This window comes from Perognathus longimembris, chromosome 23 (assembly GCF_023159225.1).
Source record: "Perognathus longimembris pacificus isolate PPM17 chromosome 23, ASM2315922v1, whole genome shotgun sequence".
Lineage (NCBI taxonomy): Eukaryota > Metazoa > Chordata > Mammalia > Rodentia > Heteromyidae > Perognathus > Perognathus longimembris.
In genome coordinates, this window is record NC_063183.1 from 32,655,398 (window position 1) to 32,682,785 (window position 27,388).

At 65.2% G+C, this 27,388-nt stretch overlaps 2 protein-coding genes across 4 annotated transcripts; both read right to left on the bottom strand.

Annotated features, from left to right (window-relative positions):
- Positions 1 to 306: 306 nt before the first annotated feature.
- On the bottom strand, positions 307 to 1,445 carry Chst14 (carbohydrate sulfotransferase 14). Its single transcript, XM_048332326.1, has one exon. The coding sequence runs from the start codon at positions 1,443 to 1,445 to the stop codon at positions 348 to 350; it is 1,098 nt and encodes a 365-aa protein (XP_048188283.1). The 3' UTR covers positions 307 to 347.
- Positions 1,446 to 1,778: 333 nt separating this feature from the next.
- On the bottom strand, positions 1,779 to 26,599 carry Bahd1 (bromo adjacent homology domain containing 1). Of its 3 annotated transcripts, XR_007208820.1 has the most exons (8): positions 26,207 to 26,599; positions 9,591 to 10,960; positions 7,051 to 7,433; positions 6,355 to 6,514; positions 5,921 to 5,997; positions 5,599 to 5,699; positions 3,572 to 4,982; positions 1,779 to 1,795 (listed from the first exon to the last, which is right to left on the bottom strand). XR_007208820.1 is itself a non-coding variant. In XM_048332647.1 (7 exons), exons 2-7 carry the CDS (start codon positions 10,945 to 10,947, stop codon positions 4,793 to 4,795), a joined length of 2,268 nt encoding a protein of 755 aa, XP_048188604.1. In that variant the 5' UTR covers positions 10,948 to 10,960; positions 26,207 to 26,599; the 3' UTR covers positions 2,855 to 4,792. The 3 variants fall into 3 exon arrangements, 2 of the variants coding, with proteins under 2 accessions (XP_048188604.1, XP_048188605.1); XM_048332647.1 differs by lacking the exon at positions 1,779 to 1,795 and having other exon boundaries at positions 2,855 to 4,982; XM_048332648.1 differs by lacking the exon at positions 1,779 to 1,795 and having other exon boundaries at positions 2,855 to 4,982; positions 5,599 to 5,690; positions 26,207 to 26,598.
- Between the last annotated feature and the right edge of the window lie 789 nt (positions 26,600 to 27,388).

A 27,388-nucleotide genomic window follows, 5' to 3' on the forward strand; every position in this document is an offset into this window, starting at 1 on the left:
GAAAGTGGCAGCCAGGTAGACAGAGCTACGGTCACAGCGTCTGGTCTGGGGGGGGTGGGTGGGGGGGGAGGCTGGGGAAGGAGGCTGTGGGAGGGCAGAGGCTCCCAGAGCTCCAGGGAGAGAGAGGCTGGGCCCTGGGCTCTTTGGCTTCACGCTGGGCTGGGGGTCCTGGGGTCCTGGAAACAACCGGGCCCACCCAGCTTCCAGTTTTTCCTAGGAGAGGAAACCATGGGAAGAAGGGAGGCGACTTGGAGAGGCGCGTGGGGGTGGGGGTGGGGGTGGGCGGATCGGGTAGATCCCGGGGTGGGGGGGGTCCCCCCACCCCACCCCCCCACCCCACCCCGGGGTCACCCGCGGCAGGCCTCCCGGCTGACGTTGGGCAGCGGGTAGGCGAAGAGCGAGAAGTCGAGGATGTACTTGGGCAGCACGTCGTGCAGCAGGGCGCGCGGGGCGCCGCACAGGTGGTAGCGCAGGCTCTCGGGGCTGGCGGGCCGGTACCAGGCCTGGCGCGCGGGGAAGCGCACGTGGGGCGGCGCGCGCACGCGCTCCAGCACGTGGCGGGCGTCGGCCTCCAGGCGCTCGTAGGCGCCCACGAAGTCGTAGCGCACGGCGCAGGGCTGGCAGAGGTGGTAGACGGGCATCCAGTGCTCGTCCATGCGCTCGGGGTCCTCGTCGGCCAGGTAGCGCAGGAACTCGGCGAAGGTGACGTCGTCGCCCGCGGGGTCGGGCCCCGCGCCGGGGCGGTAGCGCCGCACGATCTCGGCGCCGTAGCGGCGCTGGTACTCGGGGATCTCGCCGAACTTGTTGCGGTAGGCGGAGAGGAGGCGCTCGGCGGGGTCGCGCACGAAGAGGAACTTGAAGTAGTGGCGCAGGCGGTGGCGGATCTGGTCGGGCCGCAGGTCGGCCAGGAAGACCAGGTCGGCGCGGTGGTCCATCTTGAGGCGCGCGTCCACGCTGCCCAGCGCGCCCGCCAGCACCTTCAGCACGCGCTTCCAGTTGGAGCAGGCCACCTTGGGCACGTAGCAGTACAGGAAGCGGTAGCGGTCGCTCACCAGGACGTGGCGGAGCAGCGTGCGCCGCGGCCCGGCCGGCAGCTCCCAGGGGTCCCGCGGCATGCCGGGCTGCGCGCACAGCGCCCGCAGCGTGCGGTTCTGCACGTCCCGCCGCACGCGCAGCGCCGCGTCCCCCGCGTCCCCCGCGTCCCCCGGGGGCGCCCCGCGGCGGCCCCGCGGCGGCGGCGGGCCCATCTCCGCCACGATGCCGCGCTCGATCATCAGCAGGAGCCCGCTGGACGCCACGATCACCGCGAACATCAGCATGGACGGCAGCAGCCGGGGCGGCCCCGCCGACAGCCGGGCCCGGCCCGGAGCCCGCGGCGCCGCCCGGCCCGGGGGCGGCTCGGCGGCGGGCGGGGCGGCCGGCGGGGCCGGCGGGCGGGGGGACATGGCGCGGGGGGCGCGGGGCGGCGCGGGGGGCGCGGGGCGGCGCGGGGGGCGCGGGGGGCGCGGGGACCGGCGGCGGCGGCGGCGGCGGCGGGGCCGGCGGGCGGGCGGGCACTGCCGGGACCCGGGCCGGATGTCCCGCCCGCCCCGCTCCTCCACCCCGGCCCGCCTTGACACGGGCGCGGGGCGGGCCCACGCCGGGGGCGGGGAGAGGGGCGGGCGTCCCCGGCCGGCGGACCCCCCGCCCCCGGCCCCGACAAAAGCTGGCGGCCTCCCCGGAGGCGGGACCGGGCCAGGCCGGTCTCCCCCCCCCCCACTCCCGCGAGCCCTCGGGGAGCCCCACCTTCCCTTCCCTTCCGGAGGGCCGGGACCCGAGGCCTCCGCGGGAGCAGGCCCCCCCCCCCCGCCCCGGGGCTCCCCGGTGACCCCTGGGGGTCACCTCACCCGCCAGGCAAGGCCCACGCGTGGAAAGGGAACCCCTCTTCACCCCTGCAGTAGGGTGGCAGGCAAGGGGGCAGGAGTGGGTCCCCCCCCACCCAGTCCAGGTGTTGGAAGCCAGCATTTCCCACCCCAAGGGGGGCCGTGGCGAAGCATCCAGGCAGGGCTGTGTGGGGACCCGGTGGAGGCAGGATGGGGGTCCAGGGGCAGCCCATCCGGCCGGCGGGTGCCCTGGGCATCACCATCCCTGAGGTGAGTGGACGGGGGGGGGGGGAGGGAGGGAGGCCCCGGTTCAAGCCTCTCCAGCGCGGGGAAGCTCCTGGCCATCAGCTCCCCACAAAGTCTCCCAGCAGTGGCCTGTGCAGGGCGGCACCCCCTGGGGCCTGGCCAGCACCATCAAGGGTGGAGCTTGGGGCCGTGGGAGTGTCCCCGTCCTTCTCTAAGCTTTGACCTTCTGGCCACGGCAGCGAGGCGGGCCTGCCCCAAGGCAATGCTGGGTACCTCTCAAGCACCTACTTGGAAGCTGGGCTCCAGCTTGGAACCCTGGTGGGGTGGAGTGGGGCAGGTAGCTGGGAACCCTGGTGGGGTGGAGTGGGGCAGGTGGCTCGCAGCCCTGGTGGGGTGGAGTGGAATGGGGCAGGTAGCTGGGAGCCCTGGTGGGGTGGAGTGGGGCAGGTGGCTCGCAGCCCTGGTGGGGTGGAGTGGAATGGGGCAGGTGGCTCGCAGCCCTGGTGGGGTGGAGTGGGGCAGGTGGCTCGCAGCCCTGGTGGGGTGGAGTGGGGCAGGCAGCTCGGGCTGCGCAGGGCTACACGGTGGGCACCAGGAAGTCCACGTTCCCGTCCCCTCCGTTTGTTGCCCTCAGTGAGCAACTACAAGGAGTGATCAGGAGGACCCCTGAAATAAGAATGGTGAACCCCCCCCCCCCACTCCTACAGGCAAAAAAGAAAGACAGGACACACAAGAAATCATCCTTTTCTAAATCAATACAATTTTTCAAATTTATTTTTTTCTTAAAGAAGTACTTCTACTCTCTGTCAAAAGGGAGGTGAGGAAGGGCGGCCCTCCCCTGTAAACACTGAAATACAGATCTGGGAAACCAGGATCGACACACACAAAAAGTGCATTTTACAAAATACCAACTAAAATAGAGTTTACATGGATTATGCTTCCATCGAAATTCTACCAGCTGCATTTTCAGGTTCCAAAAAATATTTCCACATCTAAGAGTCTCAAAAGCGTTTTAAGTTCTGGGCAGCAGCCCCTGCCGCACGCGTGCGAGGAGGGGCCTCGAACTCCTCCCCCGTGGGCGAGAATGGGCTCCTGGCAGACCCTGGGAGCAAGCAAGCTCCAAGGCGGCCTCTCGGGGTCCCCTCGGCCGGCCACCCCATCCCCCTCTTACTGCCTGCCCCCCACTCTTCCAGACTGCCACCTCCCCCTGAACAGCTTATTCAACAGGGACCCCGGGCCCTTCCAGCCAGGCCTCGCAGGAAGCCTCGGGGCCTTGCCCGCTCCCATGGCCAGTCAGGGACAACCCGTTTCTAAGGACCAGGGCAGGGCTCTGGGGGTCGCCAGGGAGCCCTCGGGATTCTTGGGCCTCACTCTCCGCACCCTGCTGGACTGACCTCCTTCCTGACTACCCTCCTCCAGTGCCCCCTGCCGGCTTACTGGGCCCACATCCCCCCCCTCCTCACCAGGGCTCAGTGCCGCTTTCCTTGGCCCGTTTCGGGGTGTGCTCTCCTGGACACGCTCAGGTAGCAGGTTCCCGACACCAGGCCCAAGCCATGCTCTTCTTTGGTACAGACAGGAAATAATCAGGCCTCCAGCCCCTCTCGAGAGAGCCAGGGCCAGGGCCGGCCTACGCCAGGCAGGGACAACAGGGTGCCGAGTATCCTAATCAATCGCCACCACAGGGCCGCAAGAACAGAGTGAAGACGCAGGTGCTCAGCTCCCTGGGAGGGCCCCCCCCCCCTGGCTCAGCAGGTCTGTGGACTGATACAGTGTCGATTCTCGCTGGGATGGGAATTAGTGCAATCTACAAAGGACTAGCGGACGGGGTGACCGCAAGGGGAGCCGCAGCACTCCTTTGGTTTGATTTCGGGTGGGTGTGGCTTCAGGAGTCACGTGTGAAGTTCTGCAGGAGGTTTCCCAGGACCTCCAAGTGTAAGGCAAGAGGAAAAATCTTCAACAAATCAGGTAGCAATTCTCCTTGCCGCGGCCCCCACCCTCCCGGACATGACAGATCCCCAGTTCACCAGACCCGCTGGGTGTCCCTCCAGGGAGGCGTCCGGCCGCGGTGGGCCGCCTCGCGCTTCAAGGGCTGGGTCACATCGACCCAGGCCAGTGGCTACCGCAGGGGGCGAAGGAGCCAGGCCAGGGCAAGGCCCCGAGCCCGGGAGGAGGGAGTCAAGGCTCTGGGAGCTGGACTGCGGCTCTCCAGGCTGCAGAGAATGAACCCAGAGCTGTGCTAGAATCGGGGGCGCCTGGTCCCAGGCTCACAGGAAAGCAGTGGGTCACAGTGGGTGAGGTAAAGCTGGCTTGCTCCCCGGGGGGTGGGGGGGGCCAGGGAGGCCACCGAAGGGGCTGGTTCTGGAAGGGCCCGACCCACCCTCCTCGCCCCTACCCTTCCTCGGTGTGTGTCCCTCAGGCTTGGCCCGGCCTCTGGGAAGACCGATTCTTCAGGAGTCTCCCCTCCACCCCCCCGGGCAGCGCAGGGAGGCACCGGGCCAAGCCTGGCCTCCCCCTCCCTCCTCTCAAGACCCAGAACCATCGGGGGCCCCTGCCCTCCCTCCCCAGGAAAACCACAGGCCGGCACCGCAGGACCCCAGAGCCCCTTCCACCAAGTGCTGTGCTTCGAGCAGTGCCCCGGCCCCGAGCCCCACTTGGCTAAGGGCGGCCCCCACGTGCACGGGCGGCTACTGGGGGTTCTTGAGGATGCGGCCGTGGCGGAAGTCGTAGACGTGGCGGCAGAGGAACACCAGCTCTGGGTCCGTGTCCTCGGGCACGGTGCGGTGCGGCGGGGTGGAGTAGTCGGAGGACGGGGGCACCAGCGCTGTCTTCCGGCTGGGAAGGCCCTCGCCCCGGCGCTTGGCCATGGCACAGAATCTGCAGCAACAGACCGTTCGCTGTCCTCACCCCCGCCATCGTCGCAAGGGGACCGCGTCCTCCCCCACTCCGCCCTTCTGCACCCACTCCTGTCCCTGGGTCTGCACCTGCTCTACGCCCACCAGTGCACCCCTGGGGGCTGCCCTCCGCACCGCCCGCCCACCCGCCCCACCGTCTCCCACAAGGGGGGTGGGGGTGGGCACACTTTGTCTTCTAAATAAATTTCAGAGGTATGGGAACATGGCCTAGTGGTAGAGCGCTCGCCTTGTATACATGAAGCCCTGGGTTCGATTCCTCAGCACCACATGTATAGAAAACAGCCAGAAGTGGCGCTGTGGCTCAAGTGGCAGAGTGCTAGCCTTGAGCAAAAAGAAGCCAGGGACAGTGCTCAGGCCCTGAGTCCAAGCCCAGGACTGGCAAAACAATTTCAGAGCCAGGCACTGGTGGCTCACGCCTGTCATCCTAGCTACTCAGGAGGCTGAGATCTGTCTGAGGAGCGTGGTTCAAAGCCAGCCCAGGCCCAGGCAGGAAAGTCTGCAAGTCTCTCACCAGCACAAAACACACAAATCAAAATCCAGTGGGGGCAGCAGGCTGCGGGGCCGCGGACAGCACCCACCTGCAGTACTCAGCAAAGGTGAGCACGTAGCACTTCTCCTCGATGCAGGCCACGCTGTTCTGATCCTGATGGCGGGATGCAAACACTTCATTCTGCAGAGGCTCAAAGGGAGAGGGCGGGGGCTTGGGTACCTGGGCGGGCCAGGCACCGGGCCCCCCGACAGCTCCCTCCGCCTGGACCGACTCCACCCTGGCTGCCCACCCCCCTGCCGGGGAAGGACACGGGGACTGTCCCCCATCTTCCCATTGGCCGCACAGACCCACAAGGGGAGAGGACACGGCAGGTGGGCCCGGAAGCCCGCCGGGGCTGCCGGGCTGCTCACCTCGTGCATGCTGGGGCTGCGGCCGCCCTGTAGGTGCTCGGGCCTGTAGTACCACAGGAGGCTCATCATCAGCTCCCCTGGGGGGCAACGCGAGAGGTCATGGCCGGGGCGGGCCACCCCGGGTGCCGGCCCCCGAGGCTCGTCCACCCGCAGCGGCTGGCCCCATTCTGCAGGCGGTGGCCCCCACGCCTCCTGCCCTGGAGTGCAGTGAGGCGCGGAGGGCACCGGAGGGGTGGGGGGACGGGTGCCCACCCCCTAAACAGGCACTGCCTCCCCAGCAGACAGCCCCTGGCCGAGAGGAAAGCCGACGGTGCCTGGAACAGGGGGACCAGTGCCGGGCAGGCCACACTCCAGGTAGGGGCCGACCAAGAGCTTGGAGTCCCGGTGAGGGGCCGCCCTCCGGCTCCCGGTCCCCCCGGCCTGAGGGCGGGTACCTGAGTCAGGGTTCTCCCAGAGGGCAGAGATCTTGGCCACGTAAGGCGTGGACGTCTTCCTTGGGCCTGACTTGAGGAGGACGGTGTCCCGCACTCGGATTGTCTCTCCACGCCGCTCCACCGCCTGGTAGCTCTTCCGGATGGCGGGTTCTGGCTCGTCCTAGGAAAGAAACCAGCACCGCCGGTGGGCTTTGAGGGCCCACTCGGAGTGCAGGAGGAAGAGGCACGGGGGAGGGGGGAGGAAAGATGGGAGAGAGGGAGGGAGGGCAGGCAGGAGGGAAGAAGGCAGTCAGGGTGTGGAACCGGAAGGGGTGGGACAGCAGCCCGGAGCTCTGGCTGCGCCCCATCGACACCGTGGCCACAGGGCCCCGCCAGCACCCCAAGTGTTAAGTGCTCCCCGGCGGGATGGTCTGGGTTGGAGCCCTTGGACCACCACTTTGGACGGCTCGGCCTTAGGCAAGCGGTGCGATCTCGGGCCAGATCTCGGTTTCTTGGCTCCCCGTGGGGACACACGCAGGGCTCGGGGGTGCGGTGCTGGTGTGGAGTTCACGAGAACAAACCGGAAGCCCCGCCCATCGTACCCGGCCTCGCGCACCGCTCTCCCGAGGCGGCGTCGGGGCGCTCGGGGGCCCCTTTCCCGCCCCCGGGGCGCTCGGGGGGCCCCTTTCCCGCCCCCCGGGGGGCGCGGGCACTCACCAGCACGTAGACGGCCTTCTCGCAGGCCGCCCCCACGGGCACCCAGCCGTTGGTGCGGCGGCGGCGGCGGCGGCGCGGGCGGGGGCGCTGGGCGCGCGGCTGCTTGGGGTGGCTGGGCCGGCGGGCGGCCTTGCTGCGGGCCGGGTGCCGGCAGCCGGGGCCCGTGCGCAGGCCCGACTTGGAGCCGCTGGGCGGCTTGGCACTCTGCGGGCAGGCGCGGGCCACCGTCTGGGGCTCCGAGGTAGGCGTCTGGACGTGGGGGACGGGCTCCGCGGCGGGCGGCACGCTGGGGACGGGGCACCCCAGGAGCGGGTGGGCCGGCGAGGCCGGGTGGCCGGCTTCCGGGAGAGGGAATTCCAGCTGGCCCAGGGACCGGCAGCCGTCTGGAGGAGAGCGGGTGGGGACGGGTGAGGACGAGGGGGAGCCCGCGCCCCCTGCGCTGGCTTCCCCACCCCATCTCGGTCCGGATGGCCAGCCAGGCGGCCAGGGCCCTGCGCGGCGGGGGCGGGGGCCTTCTTAGCCGTGGGGAGCGGCTGGCATGGGAGCCCGCTGTCCTGCGAGCTAACAGAAGCACAGGGCAGACAGCTCCGCGGGCTCTGGCTCCAGCTGCCCTGGGCTGCCAGGGCTCGGGCGGAGGGCGCTGTAATAGGGGGGTCAGCTCTGGCCAGCGCCCTCACTGGCTGGTGAGGGGTGTCAGATTGACTCCATCTCAGTTAAAGGGAGCAGAAGCGGCCTCCATCTTCACTAAGCTCCCCCTGCCCCTGAGCCTCTGGGTTGGGACTGTGCCCTGTCTGCTCAGAACCCAGGGACTCTCCCCTTCACGACGATGAGATTGTGCAAACTGCCTGCCCACCCGAGGCGTGGAAGGTTCATGGAACGTTCAAGGTTAACCCCGTGTCCTCCCAGGAGTAGGCGTGTCCACCTGCATCTGTGAGCCCCGCCAAATCCACGCGCCAGTTCCAACTAGAATGATAGGTTGGTTCAAACAGATACTGTGAGACAGGCTGTCACCCCATTGGCCACCTGCGTGGGACCCGGCACGCTCTGTAAGTGCTGTCACCCCATTGGCCACCTGCGTGGGACCCGGCACGCTCTGTAAGTGCTGTCACCCCATTGTCTACCTGCGTGTGGCAGGTTTGGCTATGTGATGTTCGCCTTTATAACCCGGCCTGGAAGGCCGCACGTGGTCGCAGTTCCAGCTCCCGAGTCCGGGCTGCGACCCTGGCCGGTCGGTTCGCTTTTTACTTCCCCAATAAATCCATCCTTTCATCATCTTTTTGCTGGAGACTGAGCGGTGGACTCTTGGAGGAACCAGGAATCCCCTCCCTTGGGGGGGGGGGGACCCATCACAGTGCCAGCGCCAGACAGAATGGGGTGAGCCCCACCTGCCGCTCGCCAGCCAGCGGCCCCTCAGTGCCTCCCTCAGCAGCGCCCAGGATGGCCACGCGGCCCCCCGCCCGCCCTCCCTAGGAACGTCTGACTGATTTCACCCACACCCGCCCACAGGCAGGGCTGTGGAGGCTGAGACGGAGTGGACGCGTCCCACGGCACCCCGAGGAGGAGCCGGGGGCACAGGCGTTGGCTTCTGTGCCCCAGGACACCTCTTGGCCTTGCCAGCGGTGCCGGGCACGTGCTGCTCCTGGGGCCCTGTGGAGGGTGGGGGGCGGCGGGCTAGACGCGGGGAGCGGCCCCCAAAGGAAAAGCCCCAACAGCAGCTGCTCTCATTTCCCAACTCTCTAACTCATGCCAGAACCTGAAACAACCAGTCTGGCCAGAGCCAAGTGGTCTATAAAGCTGTTTTATAGACCCCTTAATAAGAGGGGGAGGGGGAGGGGAGGCGGCGGCAGGGCAGACCTGCTGGCCAGCATGGCCCGAGTCACCCCGCTTCCGCCCAGAAGCCGGGGAGGCCGGCTAGGGGCGGGCGGGGCACCCCTCCCAGCCTCGGGCACCAGCCATTCAGGTATCCGGTCTCACCAGAAAGGCAGACACCGGAGCTGCGAGCCCTGATCCCGATCTGGGCTCCGGCGTGCCCGCCGCGCGTGCGTGTGCGCGCGCACACGCACACGCGCGCGCGCACACACACACACACACACACACACACACACACACACACACGCCGGCCAGGCACCGCCACGCCCAGGGACCAGCTCTCCTTCTACGTCTGCAATGGCCCTGGCAGAACGGCCCCGGGGCACCTGGCACTCCCTCCCGACCCCAAACCACCAGCTGTCCTGGAAGTGCTGAATGGAATGCGGTTCTCCTCGAGGGGACGCGGGAGCGAGGGCCGTATTTATAACTCGATGCTTAACCAGGAGGCTAAGATCGGGAATGCCCGCCGGGTGGGCGACGCTCCGGCCCCTGCCAGCGGGCTGCCAGGCCCCCCGGGAGGCAGGGCACACGGACGCCTCGCACGGGGCCCAGATGAGGCGAGCGAGTCCTCCCTTCCGCCTTCTAGGTCGTCCCTGTACCCCCAAGAGCCCCCTCTTCTGGAATGCCGTCTCCGCCCCCCAGCGTATCCTGCGGGGGGGGGGGGGGCTTACCTGCCGCAAAAGGCATCTTGTAGGGCGAGCCGCCGCAGGCGGTGCCGATGCGGGCGAGGGGCAGGGGCAGCACCCCGCACACGCCGTAGCCGTCCGCGGCCGCCTTCTCGCTGGCGCAGTAGCGGGACGCGCTCCAGGGCGGGGGCTGGAAGGGGGTGCCGGGAGGCGCTGCGCGGGGGGCCAGGAGGAGCCCTTCCGTGGGGGCGGCCACGGGGGACAGCTTCCCCTCGGGGAGCATGGGGCAGGGGGCGTAGCCCCCGCACTGCGGCCCGTCCTGGCCGCAGCACAGGTAGAAGCTGCCCAGCGCCGTGAGCTCGGGCCCCGCGCACGGGCCGCGGTGGCAGTCGGCGGGGTTGCCGGGCAGGGGCAGGGGCGACAGCCGGGGCTCGGGGAAGGAGGGCTGGTGCAGTTCCTGCTTGGGGGCGGGCGACTCCTCGCCGGGGCGCCCGGGCTCCGGCTTCAGGGCCGCCTGCCCGCCCATCAGCAGGGGCAGGTGGGGCCGCGGTCCCGCGGGGCTCTCCAGAGCCTTGCTCGGGGGCTGGCAGGGCAGTGGCGGCGGCGGGGGCGGCCCGGACGGCCCGCGGGGAGCGGCGGAGGGCCGGGGCTCGTCCGGGGGCTCCCGCCAGCCGGGCGGGCCGGAGGCCTCTCCCGAGTCCGCTCCCTGCCGGGCCTTGGGGTGGTTCTTGCCGCCGACCTTGGCCCACCGGGGCCGCAGGAGCTTGGGGGGCAGGGGCTCCGCGGGGCGCCCGTCCGGCTCCGCGCGGGCGCGGGGGGGCCGCAGGGGCAGCTCCCGCTCGCGGCTCAGCTTCAGGAAGGCGGCGGCGTTGAGGCTCGCCAGCCTCTTGGGGGCCGGGTCCGCGTCTCGGCGGGCCCCTTCCTCGGGGGACGGCTCGCGGCTTCCCTCCCCCAGCCGGGGCCGTTTCTTGGAGGAGGTCCAGCCGCCCGGGGCGCGGTCCTCGCGCTCCAGCAGCAGGTTGTTGAGGGCCTCGGCGTTGAGCGAGGCCAGGCGCCGCTTGCGGGGCCGCGCGGGGCCGGCGTCCTCGCCGGGGGCCGGGCTCGGGGGCCGCGGCAGGTCCGGGGGCAGCTCGTCGGCCTCGTCCGCGCTGCGGGGGCCGCACACGCTCTCCAGGCGGGTCAGCAGCACCTTGCAGGCCTTCGGCTTCTCGGGGACCGGGGGCCGCCGCCGCAGCGGGTAGTTCTTGCGGCGCCCCGTGAGGTGCCCGGGGCTCGCGGGCCTGCCGGGCTCCGCGCCCTCGGCCCCCTGCTCCACGCCGCCGTCTTCCATCTGCAGGGGCGCCTGGTGGCCGGCGGAGCCGGAACTCAGCAGGGACAGGGACTTCCTCCGAGTGTGTGTCATGGAGTCCTCCAACCTGCGGGACACGGGGCAGGCGGTGAGCAGGGCCCGGCCCGCGGCCCTCCTGCCCATCCCCATCCTGTCTCGGTGACTCTGGCTACCAGCAGCCACGCGACAGGATGGCCCCCCCTCCTCTCAGCCCAGGCACCCCATGACCCGAGCGAGGCTGGAAGGCCTGAGAGCCATGCGGAGCCCAGCAGGAGGAGCTGGAGGCAAAGCTCTCCGCTGCCTGTCGTCTTCCTGCTGCTCATCTCAGGCAAGAGGCGGCTCTGATGACAGCAAGCAGACAGAGCAGGCAAACGCCCGCCAAGCCCTTCAGAGGCTTGGCCACCCTACCCCAACGCAGAGCTTCGGAGGCTGGCCACAGAAGGGGAAGAGGGGGACAGGAGGTGAGATGGGGACTCGCCTCCAGGGTTGGGAGGGCCAAGTCTCCCTGGCACCCAAAGCCGGCAGCCACCACTGGCTCTTGCTGGAAAAGCCCTAAGGAGGGCACGACCCACGGCGTCTGACAAGCCCACGGCGGGGAGGGCCTTGCTCAGCCAGGCCTCGTCACTGGGTTCGGATTCTAGGAAAGACCACCTGAAGCGCGGGTGCCCGGCGAGGACCAGAATGCACCCCAAGACTAGACTGCCTGCCTGCCTGTCTTGCCTTGCCCTGGGGTTCTTCTGGGTAGGTAAGGTGTCCGGCAACAGGCAGGAGAGAGGAAACAGAGACCAGGGCTTCCGAGGAAACAATGCCCACGACCAAGCCTACTCCTCTAACTACTTGGCACGCACCCCTTCCTCACTACACACTTAGGGTAACCTGAGCCCAGTTCTTTTTTTTGCCAGTCCTGGGGCTTGACAGACCTGAGCACTGTCCCTGAGCTTCTTTTGCTCAAGGCCAGCACTCTACCCCTTGAGCCACAGCGCCACTTCCGGCCTTTTCTGTGTATGTGGTGCTGAGGAATTGAACCCAGGGTCTCATGCACGCTAGGCAAGCGCTGTTCCACTAAGCCACCTTCCCAGCCGCCTGAGCCCCAGCTCTGTGCTTTGAGAACAGTGCTGCCATACTGGCAAGACAGCTCAGAACCGCAGGGGGGAAAGGCCACGGCTTGAGGTCCGAGGACGGAGCTCCTCACTCTTTACCCACTACTCTGCGATCCAAAGCAGCAGCGCAGCACTGCCCAGCGAGGTGCCAGCCGCGTGCCCCGCGCCAGGAAGCCCTGGGACCCCTCTCCGCACAGCAGGCAGGGCTCTCCCTTCAGCTCAGCGTCATTCACGCTCACTGCAGCAGAGCTAGGACTTAACCCCGTAACCCCCGAGCCCCGAGCTCCCGGAGCTGCGCTGGACGCACAACGCACTACCGCAGCTGCGAGTGCGGGGGCAGCGTCACCCCCGAGGAAGGACCTGGCCACCTGGAAGGCGCAGGTGACATGCCAGACTTTGTTCTGGCAAAATGAGAGGACCCGCTACTGTCCAGAGATCTGGCCCGAGGCACGACAGGCACAGAAGATCCACCCGTTCGTTCCTGAAACCCCAGGCGGCCTTTCCAGCCGGCTCAGCGCCGGAGCATCCCAATGGTTGATAACCCCGGGTCTTGCTCAAACCAGGGCGCGCGCGGTGCCAGGGGTGGGGGAGGAGCCAAAGCGGGAGCTGGAGCCGCGGCGGCAGAAGCACCTCTGTATTTCCTAGAAACGTGGAGGTTTCTAGGAACCCCCCGCGGAGGCCGCAGGCTGAATGAGCAGGGGGGGAAGCCCCTCACCAGGCCCCGAGCCACACCCACTGGGGCCAAGGCCGAGGTCCCCTGGGCTGGTGGCCTCTGAGGACATGGACACCGAGTCCAGAGCAAAGGGGGGTGGACAGGAAGAAAGCCAGCACAGGCCGTGTTAGGGAGACAGCTGGTCCCGTCCCCGGCAGCCGGCTGGGAGGGGGCCGGCCTGCGGTCAGTGCCGGAGTCCAGGGACGCCTGCCCTCACTTGGATTCTTCTCTGCTCAGCACCCCAAACGTCCTGAGAGGGGACGGGCGGGAAGGAGAGGCATGGCCCTGCCTACAACATGGCCCACTTCCAGAAGCCGGTTCCTGGAACCTGAGGCCGTCAGCTCTTTACTCTGTCCCTCAGCACTGGTCCCTGGGGGGGGGGGGCACCACTGCCCCCAGAAGGCAGACATGGGGGGCAATCACAGTGTGCGGCCCCAGATCCGAACCACGCCAGGAGCCGCCTCCTGAGCCCCTCGGCATCTGCCAACCTGTCACCCACTGAAAACACCCCAGGCCCCCAGAGCTGGCCGCACCGCCGTCGGGAGGCAGGCGAGGCTGGGGCCCCACGGCCCCGTGGGAGCTTGGGTGAGTCCCGCGTTGGAGTGCCTGGGCCTGTCCCCGCGGTGGGGCCGGGCGGGAGGGCTCCTGGGCCTGTCCCCGCGGCGGGGCCGGGCGGGAGGGCTCTGGCCTGCCAGAGGGGCGGCCTGGGCCGCGGAAGCTGATCCCGGGGAAGCAGCGGGCCTGGCTCCCGGTAGGCCCTCCCCCACGGACACGGGCACAACCAGGAACTTCCCATCACTGCCCTCCTCCTATCCGGACCCTGCGTCCCCCCAGGCACAGGTGATCCGGGCCCTGGGGACTCCCCGGAGCCCCGTCACCTCTCACCCAGCCAGGCCAAACTGCCGGCCGCTGGAGAAAACCAGTCTGACTGTCCTCGGCTCTGAACAGCCTCGGCGCGAAAGACCAGAGAACAGGCTGAACCTCCCATCTCCACCCCAGGGACACGCCACCGTCGCGGGCGGAGGGGGAGACCAGGGCCAGCAGGCCGAGCGTCATGCAGAGCTGGGCCTTGGCTCTGTCTGGACCCGGGCTGGAAGAAAGGGCCAGGCGCGCAGCGCAGCTCCCGCTGGCAGAGGCCGCGTCCTCGGGCCGGAGAGGTCAGCGGCGGGGTGGGGCGGTAAGGAAGGTGCAGGTGGGCAGAGCCCAGAGCCCAGGGGGAGAGAGGGGCCCCCAGCCTTCCCCCCGCCCCCGCTCTCTTCTCTCACCATGCCTGGGCTGCAGGACGGACAGGCTGCTCTCCTGAACCCTCTCCCGGTCACTTCTCAACGCGGCACTAGAAGCTGTCTTTAGTGGAAGGCGAGCGTTGGGGGATCCTGAGTGAACCCGGGCATCCCCCGGCCCGGAGCCAGCGCCAGGCCTCCTCCCTCCCGGTCCAGCTGAGGTTGCACAACGGGGCCGAGCGCCATCTCCCTCCCCCTGAGGGGGGTTCCCCCACTCTCCAAGAGTCCAAAGGCACACTCCTCCTCTCACTCAACGCCAGCCGAGGTCACTGAACGTGGAAAGGGACGAGGAGCTGCCAGGGCCCTGGGTTCCAATCCCAGCATGGCATAGATGAAAAGAAATGCTGGCACTGTTCCCTTTGAGCAACCAACTTTACATTCTCGGCCCTGAGCGGGTGGAAAGGCGGGGGGGGGGGGGGAAGAGTGGCCGTGGACCCCCAGAGCAGTGGCACCTCGCCTCCCCCCACTCCCCAGATGCCTGCAGCAGCAGCTCTGTCCCGGCAGCTTCACTGGAAAGCCAGCCTCCCCAGGGTCAGGAGCCAGAGCCCGGCCCCTCACCCGCTGCCCTCCAACGCGCGTGTGCCCAGCAGGAAGGACGCAACACGGCCCCTGTCCCTCGTGGAGCCAGAGTGGGGTGGATGGGGCTGCGCGGCTCAGCCTTCCGCACATCGCAGACCCCAACGCAAGGCGGGGTCAGAGGGCGTGCACGCCCAGGGCTCTCGCACGGGGCCCTGCCCACCAAGACAGCAGCCCCGCCCCCTGGCGCCCATGTGACGGGCGCTCAATTCACCAACCAACCCAAGACACCGGCAGGACTCGTGAGTCCACCAAACAGCCAAAGACACCGGCAGGACTCGTGAAGTCACCAACCAACCAAAGACACCGGCAGGACTCGTGAATTCACCAAACAACCAAAGACACCGGCAGGACTCGTGAGTCCACCAACCAACCAGACACTGGCAGGACTCGTGAATCCACCTAACAACTAAACACACTGGCAGGACTCGTGAATCTACCAACCAACCAAAGAAACCGGCAGGACTCGTGAATCCACCAAACAACTAAACACACCGGCAGGACTCGTGAATTCACCAACCAACCAAAGACACTGGCAGGACTCGTGAGTTCACCAACCAACCAAAGACACTGGCAGGACTCGTGAGTTCACCAAACAACCAAAGATACTGGCAGGACCTGTCGGGACACAGAGGGTTTGCTTTTGAGTACTCAGGAGGCTGAGAAGCTGGAAGTGGTAGAGCAGTAGCTTTGCTGGAAGTGGTAGAGCAGTAGCTTTGAGCAAAAAAAAAAGCTCAGGGACAGTGCCCAGGCAGAGAAGCCCCAGGACCGCCCCCTCCCCATAAAAGTAAAAATCTACTGGCCATCCTTGGAGCCAGGCCCACAACCCAGAGAGAGACAGAGACACCGAGAGCGAGAGCGAGCGAGAGATGAGTCCAGAGCACACTGCTGGGCTACTCCTGCTGTGCTGACCACGCAGCACAGTCCCAGAACTACACCCAAGGGTCCAGAACCTCCACCTGCTTCCTAGGTAGCCAAAACCAAGGTAGGCAGACCCCTGCTGTAACGATGGGAGATTCTAACAAGACTCCCTCACTCTACATTAGAAAAGCAAGTTCAAGAGGACAGCAACAGGCTCAGGCCTTTAATCCTAGGTATGCAGCAGGCTGAGATCTTAGGACTGGACGTTCGGAGCCAACCTAGGTGGGAAAGTCTATGAAATTCTTACCTTCAATTAATCACCTAAAAGCCCAAAATGGAGCTATGGCTCAAGTGGTAGAGTGCTAGTCTTGAGCAATAAAAGGTCAGGGACACACCCTGAGTTCAAGCCCCAGGACTAGCACAAAAAAAGCAAGTAGGGGCTGGGAATGTGGCTTAGTGGTAAAGTGCTCGCCTCATATACATGAAACCCTGCGTTTGATTCCTCAGCACCACATACATAGAAAAAGCCAGAAGTGGCGCTGTGGCTCAAGTGGCAGAGTGCAAGCCTTGAGCAAAAAGAAGCCAGGGGGGATGGGAATATGGCCTAGTGGCAAGAGTGCTTGCCTCCTACACATGAAGCTCTTGGTTGATTCCCCAGCACCACATATATGGAAAACGGCCAGAAGTGGCGCTGTGGCTCAAGTGGCAGAGTGCTAGCCTTGAGCAAAAAGAAGCCAGGGACAGTGCTCAGGCCCTGAGTCCAAGGCCCAGGACTGGCAAAAAAAAAAAAAAAAAAAAAAAAGAAGCAAAAAGCCAGGGACAGTGCTCAGGCTGAGTTCAAGGCCCAAGACTGGCAAAAAAAAAAAAAAAAAAAAAAAAAAGAAGAAAAGAAAGTTCATACTTGTGACTCATACCTATAATCCTAGCTACCCTGAGATCTGAGGATGGAGGTTCAAAAAGACTATGTGATTCTTATCTCCAATAAACTATTCAGAAAAAGCCAGAAGTGGTGCTGTGGCTCAAGTGGTAGAGTGCTAGCCTTGAACATGAAAAGGCTCAGGAACAGCACCCAGGCCCTGAGTTCAAGCCCCAGGATGGGAAAAAAAAAAAAAAGGGAATAGTAACAGCGGAGTTGGTAGAATTTTCTCATATAGTTAGGAACCACTAACACTCCAGTCTTGAGGGAGGACCCTTCCTAACAGTGGGGAGCTAGAGTGAGAGGACAAAAAGACTCCCTTTGAACCAACAGGCTACGAGCTGCAAAGCAGTAAGAGATCTCCAGGGCAGAGAGTACTGTATTTTAGTCATAGCTCAGTGTTCTGCTTTAAGAAAGAAAATCGACAAATTAGATGGTAATCACATTCAAAAGAAGCAAGTCCTGGTCTGGGAATATGGCCTTAGAGGTCGAGTGCTTGCCTAGCATACGTGAAACCCCTGGGTTCGATTCCTCAGCACCACATATATAGAAAAAGCCAGAGGTGGCGCTGTGGCTCAAGTGGCAGAGTGCTAGCCTTGAGCAAAAAGAAGCCAGGGATAGTGCTCAGGCCCTGAGTCCAAGGCCCAGGACTGGCAAAAAGAAAGAAAGAAAGAACGAAAGAACGAAAGAAAGAAAAGAAAGAAAGAAAGAAAGTAGTCTTGCCAGGGCACAGGTGGCTCACGCCTGTAATCCTAGCTACTCTGGAGCCTGAGATCCGAGGAGTGCGGTTCAAAGGTAGCCTGGGTAGGAAAGTCCATTAACCACCAGAAAACCAGAAGTGGTACTGTGGCTCAACCAGCAGAGCACTAGCCTTGAGCAAAAAAGCTCAGGAACAGGGCCCAGGCCGAGTTCAAGCCCTCCGGCCAACCAAAAAAAAAGAAAAAAAAGCAGCAGCCAGTCCAGGGGCTTCCTTTACCATCCACATCTCCCAGGCTTGGGTAGCATGCGCACCCCAGCCCTTCCCCAGCCCTTCCCCAGCACCTGCCGCGGGTCTCCCCACGCTTCTGGTGACCTTTGCCTATCAGGCCAACGCGGGCCAGCCGCAGGCTGCACCGAAGCTCCCCCGGGCCTCCAAGGGCTTGCACTCGGAGGCTGGCTCTCCTTGTTTACAGAGCTCACGGTGAGGATTAAACAAGAACGCGGGTGAGGTGCCTAGCAGAGGGCCGGGTGCACAGGAAGTGCTCTCGAGACCGTTCTCCTTCCTTCCCCCCTCACCGGGACCACACGGAAGGCTGACCGGGGGAAGATGGGCAAACGGTGACCAGCTTGGCCAGGAGCCCGTCCGGCCCAGGGCACCTACCACACCAGGTGTGGGGGACAAAGGCCCAGCGGGGAAGGCAGGGAGCACGCTGGGAAATTCTTAGCATAACACTGGGATGCAGGAAAGGTCACCTGACAAATGCACCTTTTTCCACACCCCTCCCTCACGTGGCGAGGCTGGGTGCAGCTGGAGGCGGAATCTCCTGGACCACCCACCCGGAAGCAAACCCACGCCGGGGGCCCGGACCCATTCTGGCTAAGCTGTGAAGGTACAACGGGTGGGGGAAGGGCCCAGCGGAGCTCAGCGCCTGCAGTCTGCAGAGCAGGGGAGTCCTTGTGTTGCTAATGTGGCATCCTCCAAAAACATCTCAACTAGGCTGGGAGCCGGTGGGTCACACCTGCAGTCCTAGATACTCAAGGGCTGACGCATGAGGACAGCAGTTCATGCAGTTCGAAGCCAGCCCAGTAAAATCAGACTCTTATTGCCAATTAACTACTAAAAAGCTGAAAGTAGCAACAACAACAAAGGCTCAAAAAACACCCCAGGCCGGGAGTTCAAGCCCCAGGACCAAGCACCAAAACAAAAAAAGCAAACAAAAAACATTTCCAGCCATGCTCCAGCTGGGGGTAAACCTAGCTACTCAGAAGACTGAGACATGAGGATCAAGGTTCAAAGCCAGACAGGGCAGGAAAACTTGGAAACCTCCAATTAACTACAAAAAGACCGCAATGAAGCTGTGGCTCAAGTGGCAAAGTGCTCGCCTTGAGCCAAACAGCTGAGAGTCCAGGCCATGAGTTCAAGCCCCGGGACCAGCACAAAAGCAAAACACAAAAACTCCTCAACAGCTCACCAACCTGCCCAGGACAGTGAGTGGCGATTCCATCACCAGGACAGCGCTGACACCCTCACTGCCCGCCTGGGGGACAGGCCCTCGGCCGCTCCCCAGCACTGGAAAGAGAGGGGAGAAGGAAGGGGTGGAGGAAACGATGTTTTAGACCACGATTTCTGGCCTGGGGGACAATGCATGGTGAGGCATGCAGCCCCCAGCTCAAAACGCAATAACAAGCCAGGCACGAGTGGCCGGTCATACCAGCTACTCGCGAAGCTGAGATCGGAGAATCACCATGGGTCAAAGCCAGCCCAGGCAGGAAACTCTGTGACTTTTTTTTTATTCTTTTGGTTTTTTTTTTTTTTTGGTGTGTGCATGTGAGGGGTGTCGGTCACAGGGCTTAAACTCAGGGCCTGGGTGCTGTCCCTGAATTCCTCTTCCTCAAGGCTAGGAGCGCTCCACCACTTTGAGCCAAAGCTCCACTTCCGGTTTCTAAGAGTCCCAAGGACTTTCCTGCTCCACCTGGCCCTGAGCTGCCTCCCACCCTCAGACCTCAGCCTCCTGATAGCCAGGATTACAGGCGTGAGCCGCTGGCGTTCCACTCTGTGGGACTCTCGTCTCCAATGAACCACCAGACAACTGCACGTGGCGCTGTGGCTCCAAGTGGCAGAGTGCTAGCCTTGAGCCAAAAGCACTCAGGGACAGGACCCAGGCGCTGAGTTCAAGCCCCATGACTGACACGGAAAGAAAAAAAGCAGTATCAAGCACACAGACACCCCAAGATGATTTGCCAAGACTAGAGGTGCCACCTCCTGTACCAGCCTGACAAGTCTTGATAGCAGTTCTGCTCCGTGATTTCCCTAACACGGACTCTGACTCTGGCAGGCCTGAGGGGCAGACCCTGTGAGCAGACCCCAGCACTGCGAGAGGAAGCGCCCCCGAGTACAGCCCTGCTCCTGACCTCTCCCTTAAATGACTAGTGACACACACACACACACACACACACACACACACACACACACACCCCGCCATGGGAAAGCTTCAGGGGGGCAGATGAGCCACCCAGTCCAAAACAAGTATGTGGAACGAGTAAAGGCCTGCCCACACGGGTGGAAAATCACCTCTCAAAAAATGCTGCCTGCCTGCCATCCCAGCTACTCAGGAGAACGAGATCTGAGGACCGCAGTTCAAAGCCAGCCCGGGCAGGAAAGTCCCTAAGCCTCTAATCTCCAATGAACCACCAGAAAACTGGAAGTGGCGCAGTGGCCTCAAAGTGGTAGAGCGCTAGCCTTGAGCTGAAGAGCTCGGGGGCAGCGCCCAGGCCCAGGGTTCAAGCCCCAGGATGGGGCTGGAAACTGAAAGTGTCTCTGATTTCAGAGTTTCTCTGGAGTATCCAACATACACATAAACTTTGCCAATTGAGCAATGTAAATGCCAAAATACGGAATGCTTCCCATGCTTTCCAGTACCACCTGAGGATTTCAGAATAGGGACACCCAAACGGTGAGGCATTTCCACCCTAGACGGGAGCCTGCTGGGCCTCCCCCAGAGTCACCGCAGGGCCTCTCGGGGGGCTAGTCCTCTCTCCCAACTTGCCCAGCTGCCTCAGGAAGCATTCCGTTAGTTACCAGGCACACTTGTATGGGGGCAAAGGCCACAGACAGGAAGGTGGAACGGGCTAGGCGAGGGCGAGGCAGTTCGCACATCAGACCCCAGGTGTCCCGGCGGCGTGCAGGGCCGGGCACTCTGGGTCTGCGGGCCACAGAGGCCTCTATTGTCACAGGACTGCTGATGTGGGCTGGTAAGGCTCAGCCCCACGCCACACTCCATGCCCCGCGGCGCCCACCCTCCGACACCCTCCCAGCCGCTCTTTGCATCTCATCTGAAGGAGAAGCAACACCTGTCAGCAGGCTGCCTTGGAGGAGGGCAGAGGTGGGGCTCCGGGAGTCAGCCCCCCCCCCCCATGCACACCCACAGGGGCCTGGGTCACAGCCAACGGGTTCGGATCACAAGCCTTCTATTTTTTTTTTCCTGTTAATTACCGCCATTTCAACACATTATTAGTTCTTCCTGGATTTCCACCACAAAGGAACTGTAAACGTACGACATTTAAATGCCATCTGTGGGCTGGCCAAGGGAACATAAACATCATTTTAAAAAATTGTTTCTAAGGCGTGGCACGGTGTCACACACCGGTAATCTCACAACTCAGGCGGCTGTGGCAGGGGAAGGGTTCAATGCCAGCCTGGCTACCTGGCTTCAAAAAAGATTCAATAAGGGAAGCAGGTTTTTACAGACACATCAGCTCAAAGTCCCCAATAAACTCTTGCGGGCACTTTGTTACACACCCCTTTTATGACCTAGAAAGTGGCGGGGGCTCCAAGGTCAGGTGTCTCTGCATGTTTCATGCCCCGAACTTTCCATCCCCTGCCCTCCGAGGCAGAAGACTGAAAACCAATCATCACATCTCGCAGACAATAGAGGCTGCCCCTTGGCTACCCCTTTGGGGCAAATACTTTCTCTGAAGAACACCTTGCCATTTTTAGAACTTTTTGGTATTTGTCCATACTGTGAGACCTCCCCCCCTCCTCTCCTCCCTCTGCAAACACATCAGTGGCATCCTAATAATCCCAGAATTTCCACGAGGAAGCATCTAAACGAGGACGCGCCTCTAAAAGCTGAACCTCACACAGGACTGAGGGCTAGCCCCCACGTTTTGGACGGGTAGCTGCAGTTGAGGAGGAGTCTGAGGCAGGAAGCTGAAAACACTACCCACACCTACTGGAAAAGGAACCGAACCAGGAAGCAGCACAGCTAGCTCCAAGTCCTCCCGTGGACCGACTCACTCCATCTCGCTCACAACCACGTTCCACGGCCATCAGCCGGGCAGAGGCAACCCTTCCCCGCCACGCCGGGCCGGTGAACGGGGCGAGGCCATCCGCCGGAGCCCCAGACAACACTCTACGTATGCGGGAAGGGACAGATGGGTGGCATAACCTTCCTCGAAGGTGTTTCCCATGGGGGGAGTGACCACCCCCTCTCCCCACGCCAAGTCCTGGATGCGACTGCTCGCGCGGGCCATCTGCAGCTTCCACGGCGGCTCGGCCTCTGCCTCCCTTTGAGACGTTTTACTGCTCATTAGTGGCAGGGCCAGGAGGTGGGCTGGAGAAACATAAAGGAGCTGAAATTCAAACCAGTCCATTTGACTTCAGCGAGGTGCCTCTCATAAAACCAGGCAAGATTTCATCACGGAAGACCCCCCCCAGGCCCCCACCGGGGGAGGTCCGGGCCGCCGATGGGGTGGGGAGCTGCAGAACCCCGGACCCCAGGCATTGGGAGGCTTCTAATTTCCACATGCTCTTGACTCCCTGGGATATTCCCCTTTTCACTGCTAAAGGCATCTCGCATCTCAGTGAAGGCCCGATCTGTCGAGAGCGGGTACTGGGCCTGCCCTCAGGACCCAACACACACTCTCCCCCCCCCCCCACCTCCAGAGTCCCGGGCACCTCGCAAGTGCAAGTTCACAGAGGAAGCGAGCCTTGCCAGACCATGCTAGCAAATTCCCATAAATACTCGGGCCAGGGTAGTGCGTTCATGTAAAATGCTTCCCCATTGAGAGATGCTGCTTTATTTACATTCTTCACAGCCCATTCATAAAAGGGAGGTCCTTTAATGTTGGGGCTGTTCGTATAATGCTCCATAAACTCCATAAACTCCCGAAGCGTCAGCTGGCAGCCTTCAATTCAACACAGGCAACTTCTCAACTGGAGACTTGTTTCTCCTTCAAGATCCCCCCTCCCCTCTTTAGCGACTCACCTCGCAAAGGGCACCAAGGCCAGACGTGGCCTGAGCCAGGCAGGAGCAAGGCGCGTCAGACCCCTGGACGCCAGGGCAGAGGTGGGAGGCATGAGAGGAAGTCACGGCTGCGGTTTGAAGGCGCCGGAGTCCCTTCCAGGTCTACTGAAATCTCCTTGGGGGTGTCAAAGGCCCCTCACTCACTCCTCTAAACACGGGGGAAGACGTGGCGAGCACCTTCTCTCTGGGTCTTAGTTTGCACTGTGGATAAGCAGGGTTTTCTCCCCTTCAGGATACAGGTGTCCCCTGAGCCATGGGATCTGCTGGGATGAGGACCGAAGGCGGGCGAGGCCTGGAACATGGTGAGGGCAGGCAGGCAGGCGAGGCCCGGGGCGGGCGGAAGGCCTGGGACATGGCGAGGGCAGGCAGGCAGGCGAGGCCCGGGGCGGGCGGAAGGCCTGGGACACGGAGCAGCCCAGGCGTCATTGCCCAGGGCGGCACCCAGGGGTAGCTTTTCTCCAGCTACCGTAGGAGGAGAGTAGTAGTAGGGATTTTTCAGTTGACGGGGAGCGGTCTACATTGCCATGACAACTGTGAGGGGTGGCCTTCCCGCTTAGAAGGAAACTGCTAGTCCATTAATCATCAAAATGGGGCACGAAAGGGAGGTCTGGGGGCGAGGGATGGATTCAGCATGTTTCCTTGCCATCTAGCTTCGAGCCAGTCGCCCTCCTGTGTCCCACGTCCCCCTCAGTCCAGGTTAGGTGGTGAACAACCAAGTTCTGCTGGAGTTCAGGGCTGTGGCTTTCCTTTCTGATAGATCTGTAGGGCTGACTGAGCCTCCAAGAGGAACCCTAAAAATCCTATCCATGGGCCAGACCCAGTATTATTTTTCTCTTCTGTACTCAGAATCAGGCTTTCTCCCCTCATTTACACCCGGGTTGAGAGGAGATAAAACATATGGATTCATTTAGCATGGACAACAAGGAAAGTTGCATAAGAACAGCAAAGCCTGGGACAGGGAACCATCCAGTGGGGTAGGAGGAAAACAGGATTACAGCCCTTTTCCAACTCATGTCTATATGGTGTCACATGGGCAATCCACAGGACTGGACTCTCCACAAGCAGGAGCCTCAGAAGCAGCCGCCGATTATCCCACCCCAGGTGAGAGCCCCCCCCCCCATGCCCGCAGACCCCGACCTCTCCACACTGAGCATTCCTAGAGAAGCCAAAGGGAAGGTCTGCCCTCTGTTCCCAGCCCACCCAGCAGCCAACTACATTTACTCATTCAACAACAAGGACCGGCACAGACTGCAGATGAGGAACACAAACCCACCCACCCTGAACACTCAGTGTCCTCGCCCTTCAGACACTTTCCTCTCACGAAGACACCGTGTGAGAAGATCCAGTGTCTCAAGGGAGAGGGGGCTGCTTCCCTCGGCCTGCAGGCCTGCAGCGGCCTGAGCTCCAGCGACACTCCTGACAAGTGGGAGGAAAGGAGGTGGGAGGGGACAGGAGCAAAGGGCAGAGACACAAACGTGCATGGCAGGACTAGGAAAGGGCCTGGAGACACCATGTAGGTTGAGACTGTGGGGAAAGGAGAAAGCACCACAATTTTGTGGGTAGAAAGTGGCAGGGGTGTTTTGGGGGTGGGGGGGGAGTAATGATCTGGTAGCTGAGTAGTAGGGAGCAGGAGGACATAACAACACAGACTTGACATGGGGACAGCAGTCACAGAGACTCTCATTACTGGCTCAACTCCCCAGAGCTTACCCCTCAACACAGACCCCCAACTGGCATGGAGTCTCCCTGCCAGGTATGAGCCCTACCAAAGACAGGTGTGTTATTTCAGCAATTCCACTTTACATCAAGCCACAAGACCAGGGCACACCAAACCGCGTACCAGGCAGCCCCACAGAAGACACAAAGCCCGCAGAGTCTTCAGCCTCCTTTGGATTTAGACATGCAATTAAATTCTCTCAGAACCAACTTTATAGTCTCTGGTGTGAAGTACTACCTGCCCCCTCCCACAACCTGGGAGCTCCACCCAGGCTGGGGGGTAGACCCCCCTGAAGCCAGGGATAGAGGAGGACCTTGCATTAACTCGGTGCCCATCTACTGCATCTCTGTGGCAGGGCTGACGGGCAGCGTCCCCTGAGTAGGCAGAAAGTCAGCTCTGAGGTGGGGCTCCAACCCTGACCCTCAGCAGCGGCCCACCCCTGTACAGTCCCAGGCCCGGCTCCTTCAGGTGTGGGGTCACATCACGGCTCCAAATGGGTGAGAGTGCCCGCCAGCCTAGAGCTTGGGGTCAGAGGCACTCCCACCGGGAGCCAGTGGTGCCCAAGTGGGGGGCACCGGCCAAGGGCAGCGGTTGTCCCTACGAGGCCCTCTGCTCCTTTCTGTGGAAGACGGGAAGGTGGCGAAGGTGGGGGAGAATGTCTTGGGCGGCACAAAGGAGAGGACTGAAACCTCGGTTTAAATCTCATTAAGTTTCTGCCTGGATTTTCTAGACTCAGCTTCGCCTTTCCCGGTGTGGGTGCCTTCCCGGCTGGGGGAAAGTGCTGGAGGCAGGGGCCGAGGGGCTGCAGGTGCACAGGGGCCGAGAGGCGCCGCCGAGCCCCAGGACCGCCCGCCCACAATGGGCGACCCAGAGGGAGGCGTCCCAGGTGGAGGGAAGGAAGCCTCGGCCCCCTCCGCGCTGGGCAGGCCCCGGGGCGGCTCACGACCGTCGCCTCGGGGGGACCGCCGGCCCGGTCACCGCGGGCCGGGCCGGGGCGCACCCCCACCCCCCCCACCCCCCCACCGCCCCTTCGCCGCGGCCGAGTCGACCCCACTCTTCCCGGCAGCGCGAGGCGACCGGAGCCCGGGCCCGAGCCGCGGCTCCTCCCGGCGGGCGCCCCGGCCCCCGCGGTCCCCGGGGCAGAGTCCGAGCCCGGCGCCCGTCCCTCGGGGTGGGCGCCTCGGACCCGCCCGCTCGCCCTCCCCGACGCCCCTACCTGCGCCCGCCGGGGGCGCCGCCTTTGTCCGGCGCTCCACCGCCCTGCGGGCCCCTCCGGCTCGACCTGACCCGGCCCCCGGGCCCGGAGGAGCGGCGGCGGGGCGGGCGGGGCCGGGCCGGGCCGCGGGCGCGGGGTCCCGCTGTCACTTGGAGGCGGTCTGACAACTTCGGCTCCCCCCCCCCCGCCCCGCCTCGGACGCGGCCGCCGCCCCGCACGGTCCCCGCCGGGCCTCCCGCGGCCCACCCTCGCGTTCCGAACCGGCCCCCTTCCGCGTCGGGCGCCTCCCTCCCCTCGGGCCCGATCCGACCGGATCCGCGCCGCCCTCCGCCCCCGGCCGCGAGCCCCCCCCCCGCCCCGGAGGCCAGGGCCGGGCGGCCCCCCGCGCCCAGGGCGCCCCCCGCCCCAGCCGGCGATCCCGCGGCGCCGCCCCCGGCCGCGGCCCCTCGCCTCGGGGACCGCGATGGGGGAGGGGGCGCGGCGGGGGCCTGGCCGCCCGCGCACCGGCGGAGGGAGCCGGCCCCGCCGCGGCGCGGAGCCGACCGGCGTCCTCCCGCCCCGCGCCGCCCGCCCGCCCGCGCCGCCGCCGCCCGGCCCGGCCGAGCCGCCACCCCGCGGCCGCCACCCACCTCGGCCTGCGGGGCGGGCGGGCGGGCGGCCCCCGGGGGCTGTCACCTCGAGGCGCGCCGCGCTCGCTCCCCGATGGCGGGACCGCGGCGCGGGGCCCGGGGGAGGGAGGGGGCGGCGCGGGCGGGCGCACCTGCTCCGCGGCGTCCGTCCGTCCGTCCCTGCCCGGGCCGGTGGCGGGGGCGGCGGCGGCGCGGCGCGCTCGGCGGGGCGCGCTGACGGGCGGCCGGTCCTCTCCGCGCCGCGAGTCCGCCTCCCTCGCCGGCCCGCTCCCGCCCGCCCGCCCGCCCCTTCCCCCGCGTCGACCCCGGCCCCCCAGCTCACCGGGACGGGCGGGCGCGGACGGCGCGGCTCCGGGCGCCCGCAGGCCCCGGCCGGGCTGGAATCCGGCGGCTGGAACCCCCCGGGGGCGCTCAATTCCCGGGCTCCACGCTGCTGCGTCAGCGCCTCCTCCTGGGGGCCGCGGCCGGGCGGGCGGAGCGGGGGCCGCGGCCGGGCGGGGCCGTCGGTGGGGGGGGGGGGCGGCGGCGGCGGCGGGCGCGCCGGGCCGGGGCGGGCGGGCGGCGGAGGCCGGACGGGCGGGGCGGGCGGCCGGGACGGGCGGGCGACGGGGGCCGGGCTCCGGGATCCGCTACGCCGCTCGCGGTTCCCCCACAAACTCCCCGAGAGCGGAGCCTCCGCCGCCCTCCTTCCTGCTTCCTCGTCCCCGGCCAATCAGCGGCGCGCCCCTCGGCCGGCTCCGCCAATCAGACGCCCCGCCCTGCGCCGGCCCCGCCAGCCAATCCGGCCCTCGGCTCCCCCTCCCGGCCTCCGACCAATCAGAGCCGCGGGTCGCTCGTCCCGACGCTGGGGGCAGCACGAGGCGGCCGGGGGAGGCGGTGCGGGGAGTGGCGGGGCCTGGGGGGAGGGGTGCGGCGCCCGGGGTGCCGGCGGGGGGCGAGCTTCCCGGCGGGCTCCCCCCCCCCGAGCCCGCGCCGAGGCCCCGCGGGGCCCTGACCCTGGAACCCCCGCCCCCCCACCGCAGCCCCCCCCCCCCGCCCGCCCGCCCTCCCGCGAAATCGCCCCTCGCCCGCGCCCCGGCCGTCACCCCTCTCCATCCCGCTGCCCCGGCTCCCTCCTCTCCCGCGCGCCCGCCGTGGGGGGGGGGGGGAAACTGCGGGGCCCGGGGACACCCCCACCCTCCTCCCCAGAGGCTGCGCCCCCCCCCCGGGGCAAAGGTGCGGGCCGACCGGCCCCCAGAGAGGGAGGAGCGCGGGAGCCGCCCCGGCCCGGCAGGAAGGGCCCCCGACGCGGGCGCGAGGGCCCCGGCGGCTGGAAGCCCCTCCCGCCCTCGCCTCATCTTCCCGACTTCCCCGCCTGCCACGTCTCCTTCCCCGCCCGGCAAGGTCGCTCGGGGCCCCGGGAGCCCCCGGCCCGCACCTCCGCCCCCCCCCCGCCGGCCCCAGGTGCCCACCCCGCCCTCGCCGGGAGCCCTCGCCCCGGCCCGGCTGACGCGCGGCGGAGCCC